This window comes from Drosophila innubila (genome assembly GCF_004354385.1).
Source record: "Drosophila innubila isolate TH190305 chromosome 3R unlocalized genomic scaffold, UK_Dinn_1.0 2_E_3R, whole genome shotgun sequence".
Classification (NCBI taxonomy): Eukaryota; Metazoa; Arthropoda; class Insecta; order Diptera; family Drosophilidae; genus Drosophila; species Drosophila innubila.
In genome coordinates this window covers 26,814,806-26,842,318 of record NW_022995380.1, presented here as the reverse complement: position 1 = coordinate 26,842,318, position 27,513 = coordinate 26,814,806, and the positions used below count along the sequence as shown (strand labels likewise).

The window sequence follows — 27,513 nt, the reverse complement described above, 5'->3', positions numbered from 1 at the left end:
AGTAAAATCAATTAAAATTAGCATTAATAAAATTAGGATTGGTCTCATATTGCACTGGTTATCATTATTCAACTGGTTCCATTGAGCTATTGCAGCCCTGGTTATCAAAAGTCTTTAATTTCCAGCATATGCTCGCACATGTGTGTGTGCGTATCTGTGTGTCAGAATGTATCTGTGTATGCATGTGTATGTGTACCTGGCAATGGCTAAAACGTCACGAGAGCGTATGGATGACGATGGCGGGCTGGTTGGGAGCTACTAGCTCAGTTATTTTTCGCTTTTTGTTAAGGCAACGCGACTGCAACGGCAACGGAAAGCCACGCGGCTGCGTCCCCAGTCTCTGTCTCTGTCTATCCGTGTAGAGTTAATCCCCCCTCACTCGCTCTCTCTCTCTCACTCAGTTGTACTATCACACAGCCGCCATCACCCCACTGTGCCACACTGTGAGTGAAGCAGAGGAACTGACAAATGTTCATGTTCTTCTTGTTGTTGTTGTGTTTGTTCCCGTTCTTGTTACGTTTTTCACAAGTGCTTGCAAAACGCAACAGAATTCAAAACGTTATTCCCCTTTCTCAGTTGCTTGTTTAGTTGGATTTTTATACATATATTTTATATCCAAGCAATAAGCAAAGTAAAAGTCATTGTGTTCGCGTGCGTGTGTGTGTGTGCGTGTTAGTGTTAGTGTCTTATCGCCATTTGTGACAACGTCAAACGTCACAAAGTTGGTGTTATATTGCGACAGCTACAGCGAACGAACGAACGTTTTAACGTTTTGATACTTTCAATTTGCTGTACGAAGTTCAAAGCGAAACACAGTCATAAAAGACAGCGACAACGCGGTGCGGGGCGTTGCCAGTTAATCTAGAAAATTCTATGCTCGCAGTTAACAATTTTAACATTTACACACAGACAGCAACAGCGACGACAGCACAACAATAGCAACAGCAACAATTTGACAGCTGGAAAAGTGAGCTGCAAGCAGCGCAACGCAAAAGAAAACGCAAAAGAGAGACACGAAAGAGAACAAGCGAGCGAGAGAGCGCGCCTGTGTAAGTGAACGAAAGAGAGTCAAAAAGCGGCGGGCGCACATGTAAATTTGTGCATTGTGTACGAAATATCAAACGAAACGAAACGAAATTAGTGCAAAGTGTTTGCAGCCAACAACAATGAAAGTTAAAGTCGAACGCACAATAAAAACGCAACCCGCAACAACAACAACAGCAACAACGACATTAACAAAGGCGGCAACAACGTCCGGGCCTGAAGAGGATGATGAGGTGACGACAATAACAACGAAAACAACAACAACATCGACAACGGGACAAGAATTGGACTTTTTACCCGATATGTCCACAACGATATCGACAACGACAGCAACAATAACAACAACAGCAACAGCAGCGCGCAATCTTATCGTAAGTGTGACTCTCGTTTTTTATGATCGGTGTCCGTTGTTTAAATGTAGAAATGTATGTATGGTGCAATTGGTGGGTGGGGTAGGAGCAGTGGCAGGGGTGGACTGTGCATAGAACGAACGCAATAACAAAGGCTGTGCAAAAACTGTTCACGAAATTAACAGCAATAACAACAACAACTTAACTCAACTCAAAAGTTCCCAACGCAATATATATTTTTTTTAATAGCAACAAAGTCAAAAAACTTGTTTAAAAAATATATTTGTACATTTGTATGTTTTGCTGTTTTCGTGTATTTATTTTTCGACCAATTGTATTGTGCGCAATTTTATTGTATCTTTCCACTGTGACTGTTGTTGTTGTTCGCAGTTTCAGCTTTGTTTCTTTTTTATTCGCGTTTATTTTGTCGACATCTTTGGAATTTCAATTCACACTTTTGTTGTTGTTTCGCATTTGCCATCAAACTGGCTCTCTCTCCCTCTCACAGACACACACACACACACACACACACACATTCATGAGGCATGCTTATAAGCACACAGATACGCACATGCTCTCGCACACGTACGCAAATTGGTTGCTCTTTTATCGCATGCGATATTTTTTTAACTCGCACTCACAGTTGGCCACTCTCACTCGCTCGTTCACTCAGTTTATGGCCGGAATTTGCACTCACTTTTGTTATTTTTGTTGTTGTTGGTATTTCGCCAATTCCGGCAATTCAAGGCTGGTGGCACATTTGATTCTGTTTGCCACTTCAGCATTTTCATCTCAATGTGTTTTTCCCACATTTATCGCTCTGCGTGGGCGTCTCTCCGTTTCGCTGGCTGCACTTAGTTGTCATTTGTAGCACGTGCAATTCCCGGTTTTTCTTTTACTTTTTTTGTGAATTGTAGTGTCTACATTCACTTAGCCACAACTTGAGTTTATGGTAAGGTCAAGGCCAACAATCGGATGCGCGATTTATGATGCTAATTTGACCCAGAGTTGCTTAGTCATATGATATATAGCACAAAATGTCGGTTCGGAAATTGAGAAAAGATTAAGTTTTGAAATAGAGCATATTATTAGAATTGAGAAGGTTTTAAGCAAACTCTTAATGAAACTTTAAGTAAATAAAAAAACTTTGCTAAACAGCAATAAAGTTTACTTATAACCGAAAGCTCAGCTAATACGTATATACAACTGAGTATTACTGTTTCAATACCTACGATTATATTAATCCTGAAATAAAGATTACCAGCAATATATAGTGCGACAAAACACTAAATAAAATATTGCCCGATGACAATTTAACAATTTTGATTTAATGTACTGAATAATGTAAATCCAAGCCTTAGATCGAGTTTTATATCAAAATAGAAAATCGAAATCGATTATTTTATATAAAAATCGAGTTTTTATAGTTACAAAAAAAATTTAAGTAATAAAGCTTATCTAAAACTAAAAGCTGAGGATTGTTGCATTAAATATTAGCCGCAAAATAAACATAATGTTTGGCTAAAAATTAAATTAAGCTGTTTATTGATTTCTAAATGCTTTAAGCTAAGTAATTCTGATTAAAAATAAACAAAAGCTCAGCTAAAATGGAGCTGAGCTGCTTTATGTGTCAGGCTGTTTAATATTTACGCCTTTCAATCAGAAACAAACGATTATTCCTCTTATTAAACATTTATTTATGTATGTTACCATGAATTTCACAACAAAATTAAATACAATGCCAAGGTCAAATGGCACACAGGTGCTGTTGTTGCTGTTGCTGCAGCTGGTTTCCAATTGGAATGTCAAACGGCTCACGCGTTGTCGTGGATGGATTTGGAATTGGAATTGGAATTGTGATGTGATGTGTTGTGTTGTGAATTGTTGGATTGGATGCGTCTCGCCAATGGCCCGTAAATGGCGTGTTGCACTTGAAGTGCACACAAATAGCCATTTTAGTTGATTGCCGATGTTGTTGTTGCTTGTGTTGCATAAAATATGCGATACATAAATATTCAAGCATTAAAAGCCAATGCATTAAAAGTCAGTCCCACAGGTGATAGCCTTTTTTACGACTGATCCAACCGAATGTCCTTTATTTTATATAAATATTAAAAGTCTACTAAATTTGCAAATAAAACTCTTTTTTCAAGATAAAGATGCAGATAGAGATGCAGATAGAGATACAGATAGAGATACAGATACATGCTGGTGTTGCCAGCCAGCCGACAGAAATTGGCAATTTAATGCGCGCATCAACTAAAAATAAATAAAAACTGCCAATGCAGCGACTGCGACGTCGTTTAGTAAACAACAATAAATATATACAATTAAGCATTAATTGTGAGTGTTGCTATTGTTGTTGTTGCGGTTTGCTGTTCTTTTTTCGATTTCGCTTTTATGGGTGTATTAACTTGGGCGTGCTAAGTTTACGACTTTTGCCGTCCTCGTCCTAAAAATATGAACTTTATTTTTTATCAGAGCTGACTTACGACAATTCCAGGAAACCCTCTCAGTTTGATTTGTTAGTGAACACGAACGTTCTTGTAATCTTTTGTTAGTTTTATCGTTGTTTGTAAAGAACTTGAAGCTTATCGAAATAATATTAGATCTCTATATTTTCTCAGAAAGGGAAATTCAATTCACTTTTGTACAATCTCTTATCAGCCACATTAATAATAACTTGTTGCTTTCATTTCAACTTATCAATCTATTTGATTTTGGATTAGAAATCTATCATATAACTTCCGATATGCTCAGTTCTGTGAATGAAATAATAAAAAATATTAATAAAATCAAATGAGTTAATAAACACATAATTTAGGAAAATTTGCTATTAATATCTTTTTCCATAGCATGTCATTTTACAAGTTTAGTTTAATAATTTTTGTTTATTGTCAAAGCGTATAACAATTTAAACATGTCAAACTATTCGATTTTTGATTAAAAATCTGTCATATAACATCTGATATGCTCAGTTCTGTGTATGAAATAAAAAAAAATATAAATAAGTCTAATGAGTTAATAAACACATAATTTAGGGAAATTCCCTATTAATATCTTTTTCTATAGCAAGTCATTTTCAACATTTTAGTTTGATAATTTGTTGTTTATCGTTAAATCGTATAACAACTGTACTCGCTGTACGCTCGTCAATGACGTCAACGGATTGTCTAATGTCTTCGGCTTTAACTTTGGGCTTTAACGAAGCAACACGTCGCGACGTGTTTAGTCTTTTGATAAGCCGGTTTTTTTATTTCTGTGCTGAAAGCGATCGTATTCAGTTGCCAAATTTGGTAGCAAATATTGTAGGCTGACGTCACAAGACGAAGCGTTGCTTAAGAGCGAAGCAGAGAGACAGAGAGACATAGATAGAGAGAGAGAGTGAGTGAATTTGTATTGCGTATACGCAACGTTTGCCACAACACAAACGACATTGTCCCTGCTTAGTTGTTGTTGTTGGCTGTGGAAATGCTAAATATCGGAATTATGTCATGTTATATTTTCAACTGGCAACTAAATGTCAAATGTGGCGTGTTTTCACTTTCGATTTTCACGTGAACACAATTTGGCCGAAAGCGGAAGCGGGGGATGAACATAAAATTCTAGGAATCCATTTCGAATTGTGCGTTTGTTGAACTTCCCAAAGGTGAAAAGAGTGTGATGAGAACTGCCAAACTAAATGCCAGTTGTTGACGTTTGTTCAAAATAAACGTTAATTGAGTTGTACATTTACATTTATTTTGGCTTATTTAATGCGGCGGAAATGACAAAAGTGTGAAATGGGGGCAGCACATCTGGATGGCAACGTAAATATGTGGAAAGTGCAACACGACTGAAAGATTTACACGCATACAATCCTTAGTATTATCAATATACCCATTACATAAAAAAGAAGTGAAAGGGTATATTGTTGTCGTTGGAATGTATGAGAAGAAGGCAGCTCCGACCCCATAAAGTATATATTCTTGATCAGCATCAACAGCCGAGTCGATATAGCCATGTCCGTCTGTCCGGCTGTCCGTTTGTCTGTCTGTGTAAACGCCTAGATCTCAGAGACTATAAGAGATAGAGATACCAAATTTGGCACACAGATTTCTATATACTCCACGCAGGTCAAGTTTGTTTTAAATTTTTGACACGACATCTTCCGCCCACGCAAATCGCGAAAAACCGCCACACCCACAGTTTTAGAGATAATACAGTTTTTATGGTAATTAACGCTATCTATTAATATTATCTATAATCTTACTTAACCGCAGCAAGATCGGACAAGTAGAACGGCTGTAATAGCTAACCAAAGTTATTAATATTGTTATTATTTCAATAAAATCACCTTAAAGTATGCAGTAGTTTTTAATAAGTAGTAATTTTTTTAAAGTACTTTTATATATATTGAAATAAGTAACGGGTATGCTATAGTCGGGATCTCGACTATAGCCTTTTCCACTTGTTATAGTTATTGTTGCTGGTGTTGGTGGTGGCCCGTGCCACAATGCTGTGGGGATTAATGTGGGGATTATTTTGTGACGCGTCATGGCGCCAAATTCCAAGAAAAAGGCGCAGCATTCCGCGTTGCAACGCGTTGCAAGCAAAGTAAAAAGCCAACCACTTGGAGAAGTGCGAGAAATGCCAATGCGAAGATAAGTAAGTAAAGCAATTGGGGGAGAAGCAGTGTCACGCCAAGTGGCAAGCAGCATCAACGAATGCGCCTCCAAATGGTGCATGACGTGGCGGCTCCTTCGACTAAGCAGTTGTTGTTGCTGTTGCTGTTTGTTGCCTTGGCTTAAAATATGCTGGGGATTTCCGTCGGTTGCCTGTGCCTCACTCAACTCTCTCTCTCTTAGCGCTCTCCCTCTCTCGCTCACTGCTTGTGCTCTCTCCCTCTCACTCTCTCTGTCAGGCGTTAAGCTTTGAGTGCTTTTTGCTTAACTTGTTTCGAGTTCATCTTGAGTTTTTGCTCTTTGCTGTAGCGTAGGAGCTGCCCGCCACTCTTTGCCCCTCGGCCGCTCGCTGCTAACTGGGCTTAAATAAGCGCTTGAATTCAGACTAAATTCAGTATGAGTCATCGCTTAACGTAGTGGCGTGGCGTCTAGTTGTAGCCACATTTGGTTCATTCATTTCACGCTTCAACTTTGTGCGACGTATGAATGAAATTTACCTTGTTATCGTAGCTACTTTAAGTTGATTGTTTCGTTGTTGTTATTTATGTTGTTGTTGTTGTTGTTCTTGGTCTGACTGATAGGCAATCAAATATTTACGCTGATGTCAGCTGACAACATTAGAAATTTGTCAATCTTTCCCTTTCCAGCCTCCAGCTCTCATAGGAATGCACAATTTCCATTCCTTTTTTTTTAATATATACACAAAAAATATCTATGTTGGCTGAATGCATAAAAAAATGGTATTTTATAAAAACTTTAAGCTAGCTAAATTAAATGTTATTAGACAATTTTTAATAAATAAAATATCTGATTACTACTCAGCTGAAAATTTTCCACAATCAAAATAACAACAATACAGTATCGGTATCACAAAAAATGTAGAGTACAAATACTAGTGTGATTCCTGATACGATCGATGAATATAGTTCTTTCAATAACTTTTAAAAGACGTATTAGGCTGATTTTTTTCAAAAACTATAATGTCGTTCATTAGATACTGATTATAATAGCTGAAAGATACTAAAAAAAAACAGGACCGATGGTGATTTAATTAGTTTTAATTGTTTCCTATTTAATATAATAATTTTTGAAAGATCACAAAAAAGATTCGAGTTTTATGTTTTAATTAATTTACATTTCTTTTTTATTTTAATAAATATAACCACTTCCAGTGTGAATTTCCCAAAAAGCCGTTTTATTGCAAGATGAAATTTTCTCAGCTTGGTTGTACCAAAATTTCTTCCTCCTCGTTCTTACAGTGTGGGCTGCACGAAGATCAGTCAGTCAGTCAGGACAGACAGTTTAATATATATAGATGAAAAAAATAGCAAATATTATGTTTTACTTCAATTATTCTTATATTTATAAACTTATACAAAAATTTAGCTACTGACAAACGGACAAAGGGACAAACAATTCTCTGAGTGTACACTTGATGCATTCTGTTGTTGACATTCGTGTTGCTCCGTTCACTATTTGTTGTGTACGGCGACGCTGGCCAGGATGAGTGTAATGTCATCGGGTTTTCCACCAGGGCCATAGTTGATATTGTTGGCTCTGGCCTTGAGGGCGAATGGCGATTGAAAATTGGGACTAAGTGAGAGATCGCTGGCCAGTGCAACCAGATTGTTGGCCACCAGCTGCAGTTGCTCCTTCTGTGTCTCGCCGTGCACAGGTCCCAGATGACGCACGAGCATGCTCTCGGGCACATTGTCGAAGAGGCCATCGGTGGCCAGCAGGACGAGATCGCCCTGTTGCAGTGGCATGTGGCTGGAGATTGCCTGCTCGGGTTCATCGCTGTGGGAGTTATTCTGTCGCTCGCTTGATGGCATCGCCAACTGATATGGCGTATTGAATCCATGATGCTGTTCATCGGAACGAAGCACCACTTTGCCATTGCGTAGGACCAGGAAGCCACTGTCTCCTAGGTTGGCGGTGTGCAGCGTGCAGTCGGAGCGCTTTAGAGCCACCAGGCAGGCGGTGCTGCTGCCCAAAACATCTGCCGACGTGGTCCTCATCTGGTTGAAGCTATCGATGAGCAGCTGTCGCGGATTTCGGCCATCGAACTCGGCCCGCTGTGCGTTGTTGGAGCACCAGTACATCAGCTCCTTGGCAAAGATGCCGGCATCGATGCCCACCTTACGCCACCCGCCCACGCCATCGGCCACGCCCATCACCTCCGCCTTGGGCGTGCTGCTGATGAACCAACTGTCCTCGCCGAACCGATTGTTTCCACCCAACCGATGCACAGGCTGATGATGCGGATCCTTGGAGCTACCCTGTACAGCCTTAATGAGATAGGGATACTTTTTGATGATTCTCGCAGAACAGAGCCAGCGAGTCTGCACGATTCTTCTCGCGGGACAGCGTGAGAGGCGTCGAACTGCAAAGAACATTTTTAAATTTTGTGAATTTCATATGTCAAATATGTTGATTTAATTTGGAAGTTAAGCTGTGAGACTGAAAACGAAAAGAGGAAAATGTCTAAAATAAATAAGTCATAATATATCATATTATGTTCAGATCAGACACCGTAACAGTTATAATTTTTAAAATAAAAATTCTAAACTAATAATTATTTGCTGATTTTTAAAAAAATATTTTAAAAATAACTATTAATTTCAATATTTATTTTAAAAAATGAAAATAATTAATATCAGTTTTTAATTTAAAAATTAAAAATAATTATTTATTTTATGTGGCGTATTTTCAAAATCTAAAAATATTTATTATGTGTGACTCAATACTCTTCTTATGACCTACATGACCTTAAAGGACGTATATTAAGGATGTTGATATTTACACTGGATTTCTATTCTGCAATTTTTCTAATAGAAATTTAAAAATAATTTTTATTTATAAATTTTATAATAAAAATTGAAATTAATAATTATTTTTAATTTTTATAATAAAAATTGAAATTAATAATTATTAATTATTTTTTATTTCGTATAATAAAAATCTAATGTAATATATATTATTACATTTTTTTTATAAAAATGTTTACGTTGTCAATTTTTTAAATTCATAACTATTATTTGCAGTCCCTGGTTCAGATACATTTGTATCTATGCCAATCAAGACCCAACTGCTTTCTTTATCATTGCAGATACTTTTGTATCTATGCATCATCCTCAACAAAATATCAACTTTTCTTATCAGCAGATTCTATAGTTGTAATCGCAGTTTCTTTAGTATTTGATTAACTGTGGATACAAGTGTATTTCTTTGTTTTTTTCTTTTGAATAACACTCTCATTCACTTATTCAGTTTGGCATTGCCTTCCTGGTAATTCCATTGTTGGCAATGTGTAATCTTATCTGCATTGCCTGGGCCTACGACACAGTGTCAATACATTTGGCAACATTTTTATTATTTATTTTTTATTTTTGATAAATCATCACCGGAAGTGGAAACGCAACGGATCCAAAACGAATCGCCTTATCGTAATAGGCTCTATCTGGAAAAAGAATATATGTATATAAAAAACAGTACATAATGGCGAATTTATTTTTAAACAACTGATGTAAACCATTCTATAAATCACACGTATCAAAGGCTTATCAATTGAAGGTACGTTCCGTCCGTTAGATTCGCCAGAAATTGACCATTATTCATGATTGACAATCGGAAACATTCAAAGAACTCTTGAGCTTAAACTTCCTTGTATTCGTACGTCAACGATATTTGTTTTATCTCTGTTTCGATATGATCCCAAGTATTTGGGATTGTTTTTGTTTAACCAGAAGTAGTTGTAGCTTCCGATTTGCGACTCTTATCAATGCTCGATGACGTTAGACGCTTGTTCCAACAAACTTTCTATTTCTGGAACAATCAAGCCGCAGACGAGGCCCTAATCAGAATATGGGTGCACTACTCTAAGCTCCACAGGTCAAGTTTTAAATAAAAACCCGCATTTGTAATTGTTACCGCATAAACCTAATACTTTAGATTGCAGGGTCAATGTCTAATTTTGTTGTAATTATGGTGAACACGGCTTCCCCTTAAATCCAAAAAGATGCGGGCGAATTTGCGATAAATCAAAAATAAGTACAAATATAAATACAATTTATTTATTTGCTCGACTATATAGTAGATCGATATGCGCACACTCATTACTATATGTATATGCCATGTATATTATTATTTTTATTATTATTACTATAACCCAAATTCCTCTCTATTTATCTTTGCAGGTAAGTAAATCCAAGGGTTACTGCAAATCAATTACCACAAATGTTAAGTGTCACATGGCCCAGTTCCAGTTCCCATTCCGATTGATAAACAAGGACAGTGCGGCCTTTCTATACCCTGCAAAAGCAGACTCACAGAGTATACTGATTTATATCTTTTCTTGTTTAATAATTATGGACTTGTGGTATATGCAACAGCTCTTGTTTTTTCTTTTTACAGGGTATTTTATATAAAACTTGTGCTTGTCTATGCGCATTAAATTACGAATAGAGCGCGTACAGTTGCATGGCCCATCAATATTTGTGTAAAGGCTGACATATTGTCGATAAGGGCCGCAGCTAAAGTAAAGTAAACAAACACCTGTCTGCCTGCCACACACCTGAGCAGATACCACAAACTGTATCGAATCAAATTGTATATCGACCTATTTTGCAATCCCAACTAAAGATAAGACTCACAGTAACCCAACAAGTTACCAAAGCCTTTTTTCTATCATTTATTTAATTTTTTTTTTTTTTGGGGCACAAAGCCAAGTCATTGTAATTATGTATGTTGATAGTTGTGTACACTGTACACATTGACTGTGGTCTTTCGTGTGCTTTACCCAACTCTTTAAATTTAGTTGCTTATGTCATAAGCATATTGTCTAGCGATAAGATAAGAAGCGTCGTCGCAACGTAGCCAAGAAATTTGTTGGACGCCTGGGCGTGGGCACGTGAGTTGTTGCTGCCAAATGCAAGCCAAAAGGCAGCAGAGCTAAATCCACACACACAAAGCACAAACTGCAAATACATGCACATACATACACAAATACATGTACACGCACTCACTTACACATGCCTGTGTCGTTGCTTACGCTCAGCAAAGCTTCGCTCAGGAAATGCCAATCGCCAAAATAACTTTCGACTCACTCATTTGCACGCGCTCTCTTTGCATTTGCACTCACTCGCTCGCTCGCTGAATTGCGCTCTCTCTCTCTCTGTGTGTTGGCGCTGTGGAATGCGATAAGCACTCAAAAGTCAACGGCGCTGGCAGCTGGCGTATAAAAGTCGTCGACGCAACGATGACGCATTTAGTTGAAACCCGTTGGCCGACCGAATCGTTTCGGCAAGTGCAAAAAAAATTGCTGTAAACGCGAATAAATAAAATTAAAAGAATACTGTAAAAACTGTTGAGCATTTTGCAAATAACTTTCGGTAACACAAATTGTATAGAGTGAGCGAGAACGCGAAAAATTCTCGGAAAAACTGACAACAAAAACAAAAAAATTCGCACCATATAAAAGCGATTAACAGACAGAAAACAAATACAAATACGAAAACAAGGCACAGATACAGTTGCAGATACATTTAAGTGCGCGCTAAATACAATAACAAAGCGAGTTTCGCCAGAATTTGCATTTGTCATCGCAGAGACGCCGACGTCGACGCCGCAGCCGCTGCCTGTTGCGCGTCTTAATAACAAATCGGCAGTTGCTACTTATCATATAAATAATATACATATATAACAACTTATAAACATGACGCTGGACAACTATAACATCTTTGGCGATGAATATCATCTGTTCAACATGCCGCTATCGCCATTGCCCAAAGTGGTAAGCTCAACAAATTCGAATAAAAAATCCCCAGTCTCAAATACAGATACAGATACATTCGTCCGCTTATCAGACTGAGAGAGACCTTCCTCTAAAAGTTCGAGAAGTGTCGAACAGTTGTCGGCTGTGCAGTTTTTAAAACATTTATGTAAATACTTCTTTACATCTGTGTTTCTATCGCATTTTGTGTTTAATAATGCATTGGGCTTATCGTCGCAAAATTCTTGGAAATTTTACTTGTAACTTCCCTTGGCTCTGGGCCCCCCTCCTTCTCCATAAAGCCCCTATCGCCCCCATTGTACGTTTTATCGTGTTATAAGTATGTGATTTGTTATTTTGCAATTGAATTTGTTTGTTTAATGATTAAGTGTCGGTGTCGCTTATCAACGTTCCGATTTATGTTCAGCTTTTTTTTTCTTTAATAATTTTATTTTACTATTATTATTGTTGTTTTTTTTTCTGTTTATTTGTGTTCAGTTGTTTTGCCTTAATTTATGTGTACTTATTTCAAGCTTTTTGCGATAATAATAATAATTATTGACTGTGGCAAGTGCACAAATATGTACACACACACATGCAGAGTTATTTAGAGGCGGGCGTATTTCCATCATATCGAGAAATTTGTGCGCCGATAAACTAAAATATTTCAAATATTTGCGTAGTTATGTCGACCTTTTACAAAGACTGATATGAGGGCGAATGAAATCCCCCATAATTATGCTTAACAATTATAGATTATGTTATCAGATATTTGTATACACGTAGCATATATACATAGATATACTACACGATAACTAACTTCTTTGTAATCGAAATGGAGCTCAAGAAATTCGATTTTGGTATTTGTTATACATTCACAAAATTTATTTTCTATATTCAAATGAAAAATTTGTTAAAAATAAAGCCAAAGTCTTAATATTAAAATTTTAGAGTTTTTTTTTTTTGTCAATGATTAGAAATATTTTCTATTATTTAGTTCGAAGCACCTAAGAATCTAGGATAAACTTCTATAATTTTAGAAAATTCGCTAGATTTTTCGAAATTTTTTCCTAAATTGACGCCCAGTCGCCTTTGGCGTCTTTTTTAGGGCGATTTTCTATATTTTAGTGTGAAAATTGACTGTTTTACGGTAAGATTTTTATGAGTGTATAGAGATTTTTATTTACAGATATGTTTTTCAACATTTTTAAATTGAAACTTAAGGTTTATCTAAGTTAAAGAATAAGATATTAGTCGGCAAGAGTCACCCCCTAAAAGTAAAATAAAAAACAATCACGTTGCCAACTCATGAGTACCAACAACCCGTTATTCGTTTAAACTTCTTCTTGTTGCTTTTATTGGTAATATTTTGTGTGTGTGTGTATTTTTTTGTTGTTGATTATTTTTTTAGCATATTGTGTCCATTGCATTTCACAGTCCAGTGATCGCGGTGTCTGGAACCGGCGCCGTTTGACGATAATCGCACACGTGCGATTTTCGTGGTAATTTATCAAGTTTTCTGAGCAACATATGTATGTGTGTGAGTGTGAATGTGAAGTGTGTGTGTGTGTGTATCTGGCACCTTCCGTTGCTGTTTTCTGGATATATTATGTAGGGTTCAATGTGCAACGACTTGGCAATTGTGGCTTAAATACACGTAGAAAGTGAATTGAACATTGTACAACATGCATGACCCTTTCAACCGAGAGCTCGGCCCAAAAGGCATTCGCGTGACACTTGAAACTGTCCGCATACTTAGTTGCATAAGTGTATGCATAAAAATATACATATGTACAATGTACATAATGTGGCACATGTTTGTGCATGTCTACATATACTTATTGCCACAATTAGGGCGGTTCAAAGTAGCATGCTTCAAGTCAAACACTCGCGACTTCTGACATGAGCGACATAAGCGCTAAAATTGTTTAATTAAAGGCGCTTAAGTACAAGTGCACTTGAAGAAATTAATTATGCACAAGTTGAAAATGCCATAAAAATCAATAAATAGTTTTATTAAAATTCTTCAAACGAAATTTTTGCCTCAGTCATTTCATTTAATTAAATTTTTGAAGTTAAGCAGCTAAGCTACAGTTTCTCTCAGTGTAGAATGCGGTGCGAGGGAGTTACAAGGGCATTTGGTTGAAAACTCTTACAATAAAATACAAAAAATGCGCCCCCACACAAAATGCGAGAGACTCAAAGCTGACAGAAAAATAAGACAATTTCAACTTTCTTTCGACAAAACAGACACAAATGAAACACTTTTAATTAACTGAATATGGACAAAGTACGCACACAGTGTGGGATAACTTATTTTCGATTGTTTTCTTATGAAATTCGAGATTTATTTTACTTATTTTATTAGTGGGCACTTTGCGAGTAGTTGTGCTTTGTTGTGGGCGTCAACGTGGGCCAGAAAGTAAGAAAGCACTTGATGTGGACGTGACAAGTCCCGGCCAAAAGAGTCTATCAATAAACATTGCTTCGTCAATTATAGAGCGAGTATTAAATAGTATATATGTAGTAGTTGTAGATGTCACAATTTAATGGATTTAACTAGGTTTCTGGTACACTGAAAAAAGAGAAATTTTATTTGCAATGTTCTTAAACCAAGATGTATTTTCTTAATTTAAGAATTTGAAATGAAAATGAAAAGCAAAGAGTTGTCCAACTTCAAACTGTCATAACTTGATCAAAACTGAATAGATTTGTTAGCGGAATGTCATTTTAATCATTATTTGAACTCCAAAATCATTCTGCATTCAAATTTTGTTCATTTACAAAATTTCATTATTTCCGACCAAGATTCGATTTCGATGCTAAGGGTCCCCCCTTTGAAATTTCGAAAATTCAAAATTTTAAATCTCAAGTTTTCACTTTTAATCAACTCCTTATATCGTAATTAGTATAAAATAACACTTTAAACTTGATTCTGAGACTTTTCATTTTTTTGTAAAAAATCATGTGAAATTTAACAAAAATTTGAACTTGTAAAGTGGCTACATCCGCAGTCTGACCAACTTCAAACTGTCATAACTTGATCAAAACGGAATAGATTTTCAAACGGAATGTCATTTTGATCATGATTCAAAGATTTTTAAAATCTGAAATCTGAAATAGAACCTTTTGACCAAAACCGAAACCAATATTTGTTTCGGTTTGATTCCCCGGTTTTCAGACCAAAATCTTGATTATAGAACATTTTTTTTTTATCAGTGTAATGACCTGCTTTTCACTCTATTTAATTGTTTCAGTTTTCATTTTAAAATTGTATTAAAATAATTAAATGTAATTGTTAGTTAAAATCGTAGTCTTTTAAAATCTATATTAGACTCTAAATAATTTTTTGTTTCACTGTTTCTAATTGAATAAATGATTTCTCAGTCTGATCGTTAGCAGACGAGCTTTAGACCCCGTTATAAATGTTGGTATTGCATTTTGGCTAGCAAGCTCAGTTTGTATATATATTTAGACGTATTGTGGTATTTGTATTTATGCTTGTATAAATGAAATACAGCCTAGTTAATTGCAGCGTGAAGTTGAACATCAAGCGATGCACTCACTTAACTCACTTACAAGTATTCAGTTGCCAATTGCAATTCAGTCTGGAAAGTTATTTGGTAGATGTACAGACTGCAATAAGTCGGCTTGAATTACTGCAGATAGCAGATAGTCAATTCAATTTGGCTAAGATAATTTGAGCAGGCATTGGATACTTTGCTCTGTCATTTAACCCACAAAATATTGAAAAGGACATCAACGTGTGTCCTGTGCTCGTTGGCTGTCGAGCATAATTTCATGGCTGGCGTAATTGGATGAGCCACAGTTTCAACTGTGAAGTGGCCAACAACAACGACCGCAACGAATGCACATTTTCTGTTGCTTTTCGCCCCCCCACTTCCCCGCTTTTTGTGTATTTGCCGGCGTCGCATTGTCCTTATTCTTGGAATTGGCCAAGCCCAAAGTCGTAGGTCGTCCCCAGTCTTCAACCTGCCAAAAATAGTGGAGAATGAAAAGTGAAAACAACTTTTACTACTTGTCTGTGTCCTCCCCTCCGCTTTCCCCGCTCCGCTTGGCTGCCTTGGCTGTGCAATGTCGCTTGCATTTTTCGTGTTGTCCTTTCGTCCTTTCGTCCTCGACGGCGCCTTGCAGACGCGTCGTTTGTTTGCCATTTCCTCGAACTGAAAACTTTGCCATAAATTTGTAAACTCCCCCAAATCGTTGTTATTGTTTTTATTGCTGTTGTTGTTGCTATTGTTGTTGCAGTTGCTGTTGCTTTAGCTGATTGTTTTTGTTGTCATGTCGCGACAAAATGCATTTAAATAAATTATTCGCAGACCAATGTCGCGTCATTTTATTAGCCGCCTTTTCTGTATTGCGGGTATTTCCCCATTTTATGTAGATTTCTTTGCTTGTATGAGTGTGCGTATGTGTGTGTGTGTGTGTGTGTGCGTGAGTGTGTGTGTGTTTGATTGTTAACTGTGCAAATTTAATTACAAGCTAATGACACTTGAACTAAAGTGCAATCCCAAATACGAGTAACTGCAAAGTGAGCTCAAATTGATACCAAGTATACTTATGACCATTTCAAAGTTATCAATGCTCTTATCAGTTGCAATACCAGGGTTAGTTTTTATCAGTTTATGATATTTTCTGATGAACTGCAATGAGTGATAAACTGTATGTGCTTATACAACAAATATAAATTTATTTATATCTATATATATAAAGCTGTTCGTCCTGTGCATTCACTCACTCACTCATGTATCATTGTACAGGCCAAACTGCACGAGATACAAGTATGAAACTTTGGGACAACAAAGCTATGACAATTTCATCGGGAGATAAGGCGGCGTTTTGGAAAAGTCGACCTGCAAGTGTATCAAAATCGATGTATATATAAATAAAAGTAGAAACTTTATTTATTCTTCAGTCGAATTGATCAATATAGTACTTTATATCATATCTAACAATTGCGTGCTATCATTGTGCTTTGTTATTTGGGACATTTTGGGACGGGCCGCGTTAGTTTGCTTGACTTTGTTATCTCCTCGACCCATTGCGAAACTCACACCTTTTCCAAATATTTCCCATAGGTGTGTTTACTAAAATCTACCCAAGTGTGAGTATTATAATACAATACAAGTATGTTCATTAGCCAAGTTCAATGCACTGCTTAAAGGCACAAACAAAACGACACAAGCGAAATATTTTTGTTCAACATCACATGTAAATTTGTCAAATGTGTTGTTGTTGTTGTTGTTGTCACACTAATGGCACAGACCGAACAAAGTCTGATTAATTTGACACTGAACTTAAAAGCCTGGCACGAAAGGAATCGCAACCCAAAACCGAAACCGCAATCCGAAACCGAAACCCCCTTCCAAAAAAAAAAAAAAGAAACAAAACGAAAAAAAATGAAAACCAACCAAAATTAACTTAAAATTTATGTACCGCGTATATTGACATTTTTTGGGGTGTTTGCTGCACTTTTTGGCAAATTTTGAATTATGACTGCAAAATGTTTAATTCAATTGCCGGTAGGGAAAGAAGACAGCCGGCAGATCGCGTGGGCGTTCCAAAAATGGACAAACACCAAGTGATTTTAATGGCGGCGGCCGAATACATATTTATATATATAAAAATATATATATATACTGAATACATGGACATATGGTATATGGTCAAGCGGCGTTTGCGTGCCCAAAAAAAGGCCGGCAAACTTCGATGCTTCGTTCGGGCGTTGACTTTGCTTCCAACTCTGTCTGGCCAATGGGCGCGGAAGCGCGACCGGAGATCGGGTGAACGGGCGGACGGCGGGGACAGCGGTACTGGGTTTTATCAAAAGCCCAAGCACTCAGCAACCCACTCCATACAATTTTACTCTGGCATTGCGGTCACGTTCTCCTTCCCAGCGAATAAAAAAAAAAGCACCAAAGAAGCCAACAAAAATAAGACAAATGCGACAGCGTAAAAAAATAAATATTTTCTGCTTCTCCTTTTCATTAATTGTTTTATTCGCAGAATTTGCTTATGCAAAATAAAAGAAAATAATGAAACAAAAAAAAAATAAATAAATGACAAGAAAAATATTATTTTAAATAATGTGCATGTGTGAGTGTGTGTGTGTATGCGTGTGCTTATCGCAAAGGGAAGTGCAAACTGTACACACCAAATACTCACACATGCACTTGGCAACTCTGCCCGCTTGGCTGGCCTACTAAAGCGCACTTGAACTTGTCAACTCTAGTGCTGACATTGCAACAACTTTGACTGCAGTCACGATAACAACAACAACAACAACAATTAAATAAATGCCTATATACATAAACTTGAGCGTGCTTTGTTGCTGTTTTTTTGCTGTATGGCAATTCTTTGCCAATTAGAAATCAAAATTGCATTTTATTTGAAAATAATGCGCATTTCTAATAAGCCGACAATCGGCAAAACAAATAACACACACACAACAACAATACGAGCTACGAGCTTTGTTTTAACCTTCAGTCAGCCGTCAATTGGCAGTATCTAAATGTATCTATAAGTTAATTTATGCAATTGCACACAGAAATAAATAAATAATAGGCATTAAAATAAGTTGCATAGTTAAAATAAACGTTGAATTAAAAACAATGCCTTTTATAGAGCGCAATTGGCAGCACTGCCTCATTAGATACCCTACAAAATGTGCAATAACTTTACATTTTTATGACTTAAACCTTCATTTTACAGTTGACATACGTTTAACAGACTCTTAACAGTGCGCTAACAGCCGCCGCACAGTCTGACCGTTGATCTAGCTGTTAACTTAACAGCTGTTAAGTTGGCGTGCTTGCAACTTTTGATATAAACAATGAAATTGTCATCGCTTTTATCGTTGGTGCTTGCCATTAAGGCTGCCAAGTTGTTTGTATTTTCATTTGTATTTGCTTCATTACGTCATTGTCTGGCTAAAATTGGCTTAAAAATAAACCAACACGTCAGCCACACACACACACTTACAAACACAGCAACAACTACAAAATCGCGTCGTCGTTGTTGTCGTTTCTCTTGCTTTTTAACTTGTCGCCCCGCTGTCCGCCTCCCTCCTCTTTGTCTTATTATGACTGCCCAAGTATTTGACAAATAAATACAAAAACAGTGCGAATTCGATAAAGAGAACTAATTAAAGTCAAGGGCATCACAACTTTCGCTTATTATATATTCAACGCATCTGTCAATTGATTTTCTTTAAATTAAAGATTGTTTGATGTACTTTGAATTGTTATTTTAATTTACTAAACGACAAGTTGTTATTAAAATTGCCTGTAATATTTCTTAGTTACATTTATAAAAAATTGACTCGAGTTTAAATTTGGCTTATCAAGTCAAACTACGCGTATGTTATCAAAATTTTCTATGGAACTATAATAATAATAATTGACTTTGTCTAGTCTCATTAGTCAACAGTTTGAACACAATAGTGTAGCAGGATTGACGTGCAGCTACCCTACAAAATTGTAAATATTTTATAGCAAAAAAAAACAAACTCGAAACGAACTTTTATAGATTGTAGGTACTTTATAGTTTAAACTATGAGGTAAACTAATATTTCCGTTGTAGACACTTCCATTAGAGGGTATGTAGCGCACGTCAACTTGTCGACGTCAGTTTTTCATGTATCTCTCACTCGACGTAGCTCAATTGACCCCCAAACTGAACTTTGCGAAGCTGTCTGATAAGGCTAGTAGCTCTGTCCACTCAGCTCGTTTCAATTTAGACAATTACACGCAAATGCTGAAGCAACCACTACATACTATACTATTATTATTATTATTATTATATATTTTTAATTCAACCAAATTGGCTGATTCATCTGAGTTCTTCGAAACGCATTTATTGTTGATTTTTTTCGTTCAAGTATTTCATTTTTCTTAATTTCAAAATTCAACAAGGCAACTGGGAAAGTGGGTTAAAACGAAAGTCGTTTAAACACTCGAGTAAACAATAAGGCGGCTAACATCAAAAGCATATTTGTGAAATAATGTACAAAGAATACATTTGATTGTTTGTCGTGTTAAATAAAAAAATAATGTGTAAATACAAGTTAAGGAAACGCTTGGCGATAAGTCAAAGGATCAACGTTCGTCACATGTCATAATAAAGATAAAAAATTTCACTGCGCCTCAAAATAAAACAAGATAAATAAAAAGCAAACAATTTGCTGAAAAGCACTTGAAAAATTAACGCATTTGCTAATTTCGAGCAAGCCAAAAATAAACATTCAACGCATATCGACTGGCAACTGGTCGTACGCCTATTTGGCCAGGCTGAAATCTTGAAATAACAATAATTGTTATTGTTAATGTTTATTGCTAATGTTGATTGTTGCTGTTGACAAGACAAGACACCTGCTCGCAGCTCCTCAATGTCTGCAACTGTATTACGAGTTACGCATGTGTTTGTTGGCTTTCTTCTGGGAATGTGACAGCTCACATGCTATAAATACAAAGATACATGCAGACACAGCTACAGATACAGCTACAGATAAAAATACACAGATACTCGCATACATATGCAGGCAGGCATATAATCAGCCATAACTCTTGCTAAACACTCTGCTCTGACAGCCTGAAATAGGCGTATTGAGTTATTGGCTGATAATTTATGACAGAACATGGCCACAATAAACGTTTAAGCGCCTGAAAAGTGCTGCAGGCGAGTGTACTCGACGAAAACATACTCCATATCCATAATGATGTACACTGATAAAAAAAAATGTTCGCAAATTAAGATTTTGGTCTCAAAACTAAGAATGTTAGTCTGAAAAATGAGAGCATAAAATTTTGAAATTAAGAAAACACATGTTGGTGCTAAAGAACATTTAAAATAAAACCAACTTCTGATTTTAAAAATGATTAAAATTAAAATCATAAGATAAAAAAAATTAAAATTGATTTTTTTTTCATTTATTATTTTTTTTTTTTTTTTTGATTTATATAGATTTTTATTTTGTCTTGTTTATTTTGTAAATGGGATATATGGGATTCGAACTGGAGCTTACTGCTTTTCAGAACTTTTCAGTCCATATGAAAAAGGACATATTTATAGTCTGAGATCTTTGATTTTTTAGAATCATATTCCTAAATTTAGTAATATGGTCTTAAAATGATCTTATTTTAAGAACAAAATATTTAAGTTGAATGTTCTTGATTTTAAAAGTTGGTCTTTTTTTTCAGTGTAGCTCTGATTAAATTACTTGCAGTCTTAGTTGCCTTGCTCTTAGTTGTATGGATATTACAGGGTATTGGCAGTGAAATTAGCTAGAAATTTGCAGTGCTGCTACTTGCCATACACAAGTTTATGGCAAACTTATGGCAGCAACTGTTGCTGCTGGTGGCGTGGGTTGTTGCTGCTGCTGCCAACTCTTCTGGATGTTGTTGTTGGTGTTGCTGTTGCTGCTCGTGTGGGCCGCTGGCTTAATTAAGAGCACGGGCATGGGTACGGGGCACAATTTAAATTTATTCGATTTGCTTAGCTGCTAAACGTTATTGTTGCGACTGTCGTGGTTGTCTAATTTGCTCAGAATCACACTCGGGAGAATAAAACTCACACACACACTCTCTCAATATGGTTCTCTGGGTAATTTATTTTTTTTTTTAATATACATATGTATATACATATCTAAAGTGAGCAACCATCTGAAAAGTCGTTGCCAATTTCAATTTCTTTCGCTCAGTCGCAAACGAACAACGAACCATCGAAGTTTAGAATTTGAAATACGCAAAGAAAAACTTCCGAGCGATCGCGCGCGCTGCCCGAAAAATATATCGAAAACGAAAATAAATTGAAATTGAAAATAAAAAGGAAATAAAATAAAAGGAGGAAAGCAAACCACAAAACGAAATTGCAAAAAAGTGTTTCTTTCCTTAGCGCGTGCATTGCCAAACGAATTTGAAACAACGAAAGCATCAAATAAAGAAAATAATGAAAATAAAGCAATAAAGGAAACAGCAACAACAACAACGACGCACACAATTTTATTGTATTTTTATATTTTATATTTTAGTTGCATGCCGCGTGGATTTAAAGGCAGCAGCACAGCATTAACAGATATAAATACATACATATAAGTACTATATTTATATGTATACGAATTAAAAGGCGAATTGTTGGCCAAAGCAAAAGGCAAAAATAAAAAAGAAAAAATCCCATTTAGAGGCGTTGCCGCTGCAAAAATAAAAACCAACGCGCTAAATACTAAAATCGTAAAAATTAATTAAACATAAATTAAGCACAAGTGTTATTATTGCTGGGCCAAAAACTAGCGCAAGGCAGCCTACGAAATACATACTCTGATGTACATACAAGCATAATTATATAATCTCAAAAATTGTTCGCAATTAAAATAGTTTTGAGCATGCCATAAATGCAATGCACTAAGATCTTAGCAGCGTTATAATTAAAAAGTTATTATAATTGTTATTATTATTGCTGTTATTGATATAATTAATATTGTTATTTTGTACAATTGCAACACGTGCTATTATAAAATTGCGTCTATTCGATTATCAAATTTATTATGTTTGCATTGACAAAGTTGCACTCACATTTCGAACCCTTGCGAAATTGGCAAACGCTGCTCGTGAAGCGCTTGAAGCCGCCGGAAGGTAGATAAATAGGCAGAAGAATCAGAAGTAAAAGCAACGCATACAAATAACGAATAGAAAGCCCAAAACGAACGAACAAACCAACGAAAGGCAAAATAGCTACAACAAAAGCAAAAGCAAATGCGAAACGAACGAACTATTTGGCGCCCCAACAAAGCAACAACAACTAAGACAAGCAACAACAAGATTCTCATCAACAACAAAAACAACAACAAGAACAAAAACAACATTATACTCTAGCACACGAAGTATAAACTGTGCGAAATTTGCATCTTTTCCAAGAAAAGTTTGCTGTAAACATTTATTTATTTCGAATTATCTTTTCGCCAACTTCCTGTTGTTAATTTTACTTAAACTTTAAGTGTAAATTAATATTGCTCTAATTATTTTTGTTTTCCAATTATTTTGTTGTGTTTAGAATAGTAAGATATTTTAATTTTAAGAGCCATAACGAATTTAAAACTAGTCAAAGTGGAAGTACACATTGTGCGTATACGTAACGTAACTCTGTGCGTATACTTGATATTTTCTAAGTTCAGTCTTAGTTTATAAGAAACGCGCGGTATGATGAAAAATCTAAATGGTAGAGCGCATAATGCGTGCTACCATCCCTATTATCAGCAACAGCTGCAACAGCAGCGACATCAGCAACAGTTGCAGGAGCAGCAACAGCAGCAGCAGCAACAACTACAACAGTTGCCATTTGTGGCGCAGTACAACCAGCTGCAGCAGCAGCAGCAACAGCAGCAGCAGTACAACAATCAGCAGTACTACAATCAACAGCTGCAGCAACAGCAAGAGCAATTGTTACGTCAGCAGCAGCAGCAGCAACAACAGCAACAGCTGCCCACGCTACCTGCCTACCAGCAACAACAGCAGCATTCAAAGCAATCATATGGCAATAACAACAATAATGCCGCCAACATGGCCATGTCTGCACGCAGCAACATGCACGCAACAGTTGCTAATGCGACAGCTAACAGCAATGCCAACGGCAACAGCAGCAACAACAACGCCAACACGGCGACCGCAGCAATGGCCGCAATGTGCCAAATGCAAAACTATTTAAGCCAGCAACAACAACAACAGCAACAATACAACAATAATTGTGCTCATATTAATTATAATCAACAACAACAGCAACAACAACAGCAGCAGCAACAAGAAGTGCCAACAACAAATGGTGACAAATTAGCATTGGATGCCAGCGAAATTGCAAATTTTTTGGCCAGTGAGCTATTTATGCAGCAGGTACGGCTAGGGATATTAAGCTGTCTAATCAGGATAATCTATTCATTAATTGGGGACTGATTGGTTATTTCCTATTCCTACTTTATCAACAATATCAAGTTTGTTAAGTTTCTGCTTCCAGCTCAGCCACTGTTGCCATCTTAGCTATTTTATAGCTAGTTCTGGCTATTTTCACAGTTTGTTTGCTAGAAAAATTTCAAAATTGCTTAATAGCTGGAAGTCTGGCTATTTTTATAATATTTTCAGCTACCATTTTGGGTCAAATGGCAAAATTGGTAACTTTAAATTTTTCAACCCTTTTTTTGACAATTTCTTAATTTTTAAGCTAGAATTTTTTAGATTTGTGCAGAATTTTTGTTGGAATTTTGTCGATTTTTTTATATTTTTATTAGAATTATATTTATAACTTTTCTTCCCGTGGGATTTGCTAAAAAAGTTAATTAATGTTAAAGCTATTTTTCATCGCAATTTCGGCTATTTTTCGGATGCTTTCAATTAGAAACAGCTGTTTATTTCTCTAAAAAGCTGGCAAAAGCTAAGAGAAACCATTTGTAATATGATAACAGAGCCATTCGAGCATTACAGAATTATAGCGGGGAAATACTTAACATTTTTTTGGATTTTCGATAATAATCGGATATCGATATAAGCAACTATCCTTTGTTTATTTACAAAAATGATTAAGTTTGCTGCGTCTGACAAATTCGTTAATCTTTTATTTAGCCCAGCAACAATTGGAAAGCTGATTTCGTCTATAATTTGATAATGATATACTATATTTATAACTCATTTGTTGTACCATGTTCAAGTATTGTTTTTAAATGTCAATTTCTTTTGTTTATATTTGCAGCTCGTTTCATTTGATGGCATGCAGAGTGTACCGACGCTGACAACGCCAACGCTGACGCCAACAACGCTGCGGACTATTGAGGAGACCATCTATGAGCTAACATCTGAGCCACAGAATGTGCCGTTTCAGGCCGGTTTCAAACCGCCGCCACTGACGGCCGTCAACAGCGGTGGCAACAACAACAACAACAATAACACAGGCACGTCCACCACTTCAGCCTCCACGCTGGCCGTGATCAATGCGAATGCGAATCCGATTAACAGCCAGTCATACGAGCTGATGAGTTCGAATTGCAGTATACCCGGCAGCGATTCAGAGGACTCCAATGGTTCCTGGAACGATGGCCAGCTGAACGATGACCAAAGCACAACCGACACTTGTAAGTCTTTGAAATATGGAATGCATATTTGAATTAAGTTGCTAATTAAAGTATTCTCTTGACTCTACAGCAAGTGCCGCCACAGACAGCACCTCGTATCAGAATGGTGGCCATGGCATGATGGGGAATGGCTCAAATGGTGTTGCCAATAACTTTACAGCTGCACTCGCCGCTGTTAACAACGCCGGTCGCAGTTCCGGCCAAGCCGGCAACAGCAACACAAATACCTCAAACAGTGCCACACCAGCGCGTCGCGGCGGTGGCCGACGTCCCAACAAGGCGGCCAACATGTCACCCGAGGAGGAGGAGAAGCGTCGCATACGCCGTGAGCGCAACAAATTGGCGGCGGCACGTTGTCGCAAGCGACGCGTTGACCAGACCAACGAGCTGACCGACGAGGTGGAGGCACTGACGAAGAAGGGCGAAACGTTGAAGAAGGAGATCGAGATGTTGAATGTCACCAAAAATCAGCTGGAGTATGTGCTCCAGTCACACCGTCCCACATGCCAGAAGGTGCGCGATGATCTGCTCAGCGTGGCCACCTGCAATGGACTCATTGGACCCGCGGCGCTGCTCAGCGCTGGTAGCTGCAGTGGCAGCGGCAGCAGCCATCACAACAACAACAACAGCAATAGCAATGACAGCAGCAGCGGCACCATCACCGGCTACGATGCCACGCTCAATTCCACCGGGCGCAGTAATTCACCGCTCGATCTCAAGCCGGTGCTCACCGATGAGCAGCTGCTGCAGCACATCAAGCACGAGCCGCAGGATGGTGCACTGGACTCGGGATCATCGCTGGATCAGGATGGACCAACGCCGGCCAAACGTTGTCCACTGCCCAACATTGCCACGCTGAATGCATCGCTGACAACACCCACTGGACCCATCTCGTGCTCCCTGAACACGCCCATTGTGAGTGCGCCGCCAGTGAGCTTTAACGCCTTTGCCGGCAACATTTGCAACATGAGCAGCCCCACACTGAATGCCCTCAACAAGCTGCCCAAGACGCGTCCCAACACATTGAATGTCCAGCGGCCATTTGGTGGCCAACTACAGGCGGGCGTCGATGGCAAGGCGCCCACGCAGATACAGGGTGTGCCCATCCAGACGCCGTCGACGGGCACCTTTAACTTTGACTCGCTGATGGATGGCGGCACTGGACTGACGCCAGTGTCTGGTCCGTTGGTGCCCACCTGCTCCTCGCAGAACAAGCATCCGCTGGAGATGCCCACGCCCACAAGTGAGCCGTCCAAGCTGGTCAGCTTATAACCAGTGTAGGGGGCGTGGCGGAGCCGCATAACAAAGTCAACATTACATTTAGTTTTATATACATAATACAACATGCAAATGCAACTGCAACTGCAACATGCAACATGCAACAATTAATTGCTAAGATTTATACACAATGATGTTTTGCTCTTTTTGTAATGATTATTTTGTAATTGTAATCAATGAACCTGGCTGCAACAATCACATCCTTCCCCCCGCAACACTCCCCGCCCGCAAGTCTAGTCGTGCGACGGTCTGGTCTCGTGTGGTGATGTTGCATGTGGTTGTTGTTGTTGTTGATGTTGCAGCCAACTTGTTTATTTAATATTTTATTGTTTTCCCGTTAAATGTAAAGCTTTTGTATTATTATCTCTATTACGTTTAATTTATGATTTTCTATCAATTATTCTACTCTATTATATCTATCTAAACAATATGTTTACTTGTATTTTTGTGCAATTTTTAAACCATTTCATTTGCGTGCGTTATATTTTCTAAAAATATACATAGAAATATTTATGCCTAAACAAACATTTGTAAGAAATGTAAAAGAATATTGAATAGAAATGGAAATGTGAATGTGAATGAAAGGACGTTGAATATGAAGGATGCGTTGTGATATTTATTATTAAAAAAAAACAAACAAACAAGTTAAATAAAAAGTAACAAACAAATCTTAACAGAGCGTGTAATGAAAGGAACTAAGACGGTTTTAAAATTGTACATTTAAACATAAAGATTGCGTTAAATATTAAACGAAACAAAAAATAATATTAAATAAAATACAAAACTAAATACGATGCCTTGATAATGAGAAATAGGGACAACAAATGAGAGAGAGAATGTTAAATACTATACTTATACTACTTAATATTTAAGCCGCAGTAGAAAAACCCAAATATATTTTTACTAAACGCAAAATGCGCTATTTTCAAATACCATTTATAAGAAATGACAAAACGCAAAGCAATTATTTAATATGTAATTACGTGTATTATGCAATAATATATAAAAAAAAAGATAACAATTATAAACAAAAGAAAATCAGGCAAAAATATTTTAAAGCCTTACAAACGATCCGAGTACTTTCCCTTTCCTACCTTTGATTGCTTATGCAAAATAGTAAAATTATCAAAAAAATAAATGCGCAAAAATATTGAAACAAAATCAACCGTCAAAAATCAACAAAATTGTAAACAGAACTTAAATAACTGCACTTTCATGGGCAAACAGAATGCCAAAATTGATAAAGAGAAATAAATATAATACAGAACAACCTAAAAC

At 37.1% G+C, this 27,513-nt stretch overlaps 2 protein-coding genes across 5 annotated transcripts; one reads left to right on the top strand and one right to left on the bottom strand.

Annotated features, from left to right (window-relative positions):
• The first annotated feature begins 242 nt into the window (after positions 1-242).
• On the top strand, positions 243-27,512 carry LOC117791694 (transcription factor kayak). 4 transcript variants are annotated; one of them, XR_004618095.1, is made up of 4 exons: positions 21,476-23,728; positions 24,579-24,957; positions 25,028-26,291; positions 26,327-27,512. XR_004618095.1 is itself a non-coding variant. In XM_034631513.1 (3 exons), exons 1-3 carry the CDS (start codon positions 1,167-1,169, stop codon positions 26,227-26,229), a joined length of 1,830 nt encoding a protein of 609 aa, XP_034487404.1. In that variant the 5' UTR covers positions 243-1,166; the 3' UTR covers positions 26,230-27,512. The 4 variants fall into 4 exon arrangements, 3 of the variants coding, with proteins under 3 accessions (XP_034487404.1, XP_034487405.1, XP_034487403.1); XM_034631513.1 differs by lacking the exon at positions 21,476-23,728 and adding an exon at positions 243-1,415 and having other exon boundaries at positions 25,028-27,512; XM_034631514.1 differs by lacking the exon at positions 21,476-23,728 and adding an exon at positions 11,244-11,849 and having other exon boundaries at positions 25,028-27,512.
• LOC117791695 (protein phosphatase PTC7 homolog fig) lies at positions 7,393-8,485 on the bottom strand. Its single transcript, XM_034631515.1, has one exon. It carries the CDS (start codon positions 8,452-8,454, stop codon positions 7,531-7,533), a length of 924 nt encoding a protein of 307 aa, XP_034487406.1. The 5' UTR covers positions 8,455-8,485; the 3' UTR covers positions 7,393-7,530.
• Position 27,513: the final 1 nt, after the last annotated feature.

Bases quoted from the DNA above. Each gene is read 5' to 3' on its own strand.
- LOC117791694 (XM_034631512.1), top strand. From the start codon at position 23,042: ATGATGAAAAATCTAAATGGTAGAGCGCATAATGCGTGCTACCATCCC. The intron at 23,729-24,578 runs GTACGGCTAGGG...TTATATTTGCAG, and splicing joins GTGAGCTATTTATGCAGCAG to CTCGTTTCATTTGATGGCAT. The intron at 24,958-25,027 runs GTAAGTCTTTGA...TTGACTCTACAG, and splicing joins CCAAAGCACAACCGACACTT to CAAGTGCCGCCACAGACAGC.
- LOC117791695 (XM_034631515.1), bottom strand. From the start codon at position 8,454: ATGTTCTTTGCAGTTCGACGCCTCTCACGCTGTCCCGCGAGAAGAATC.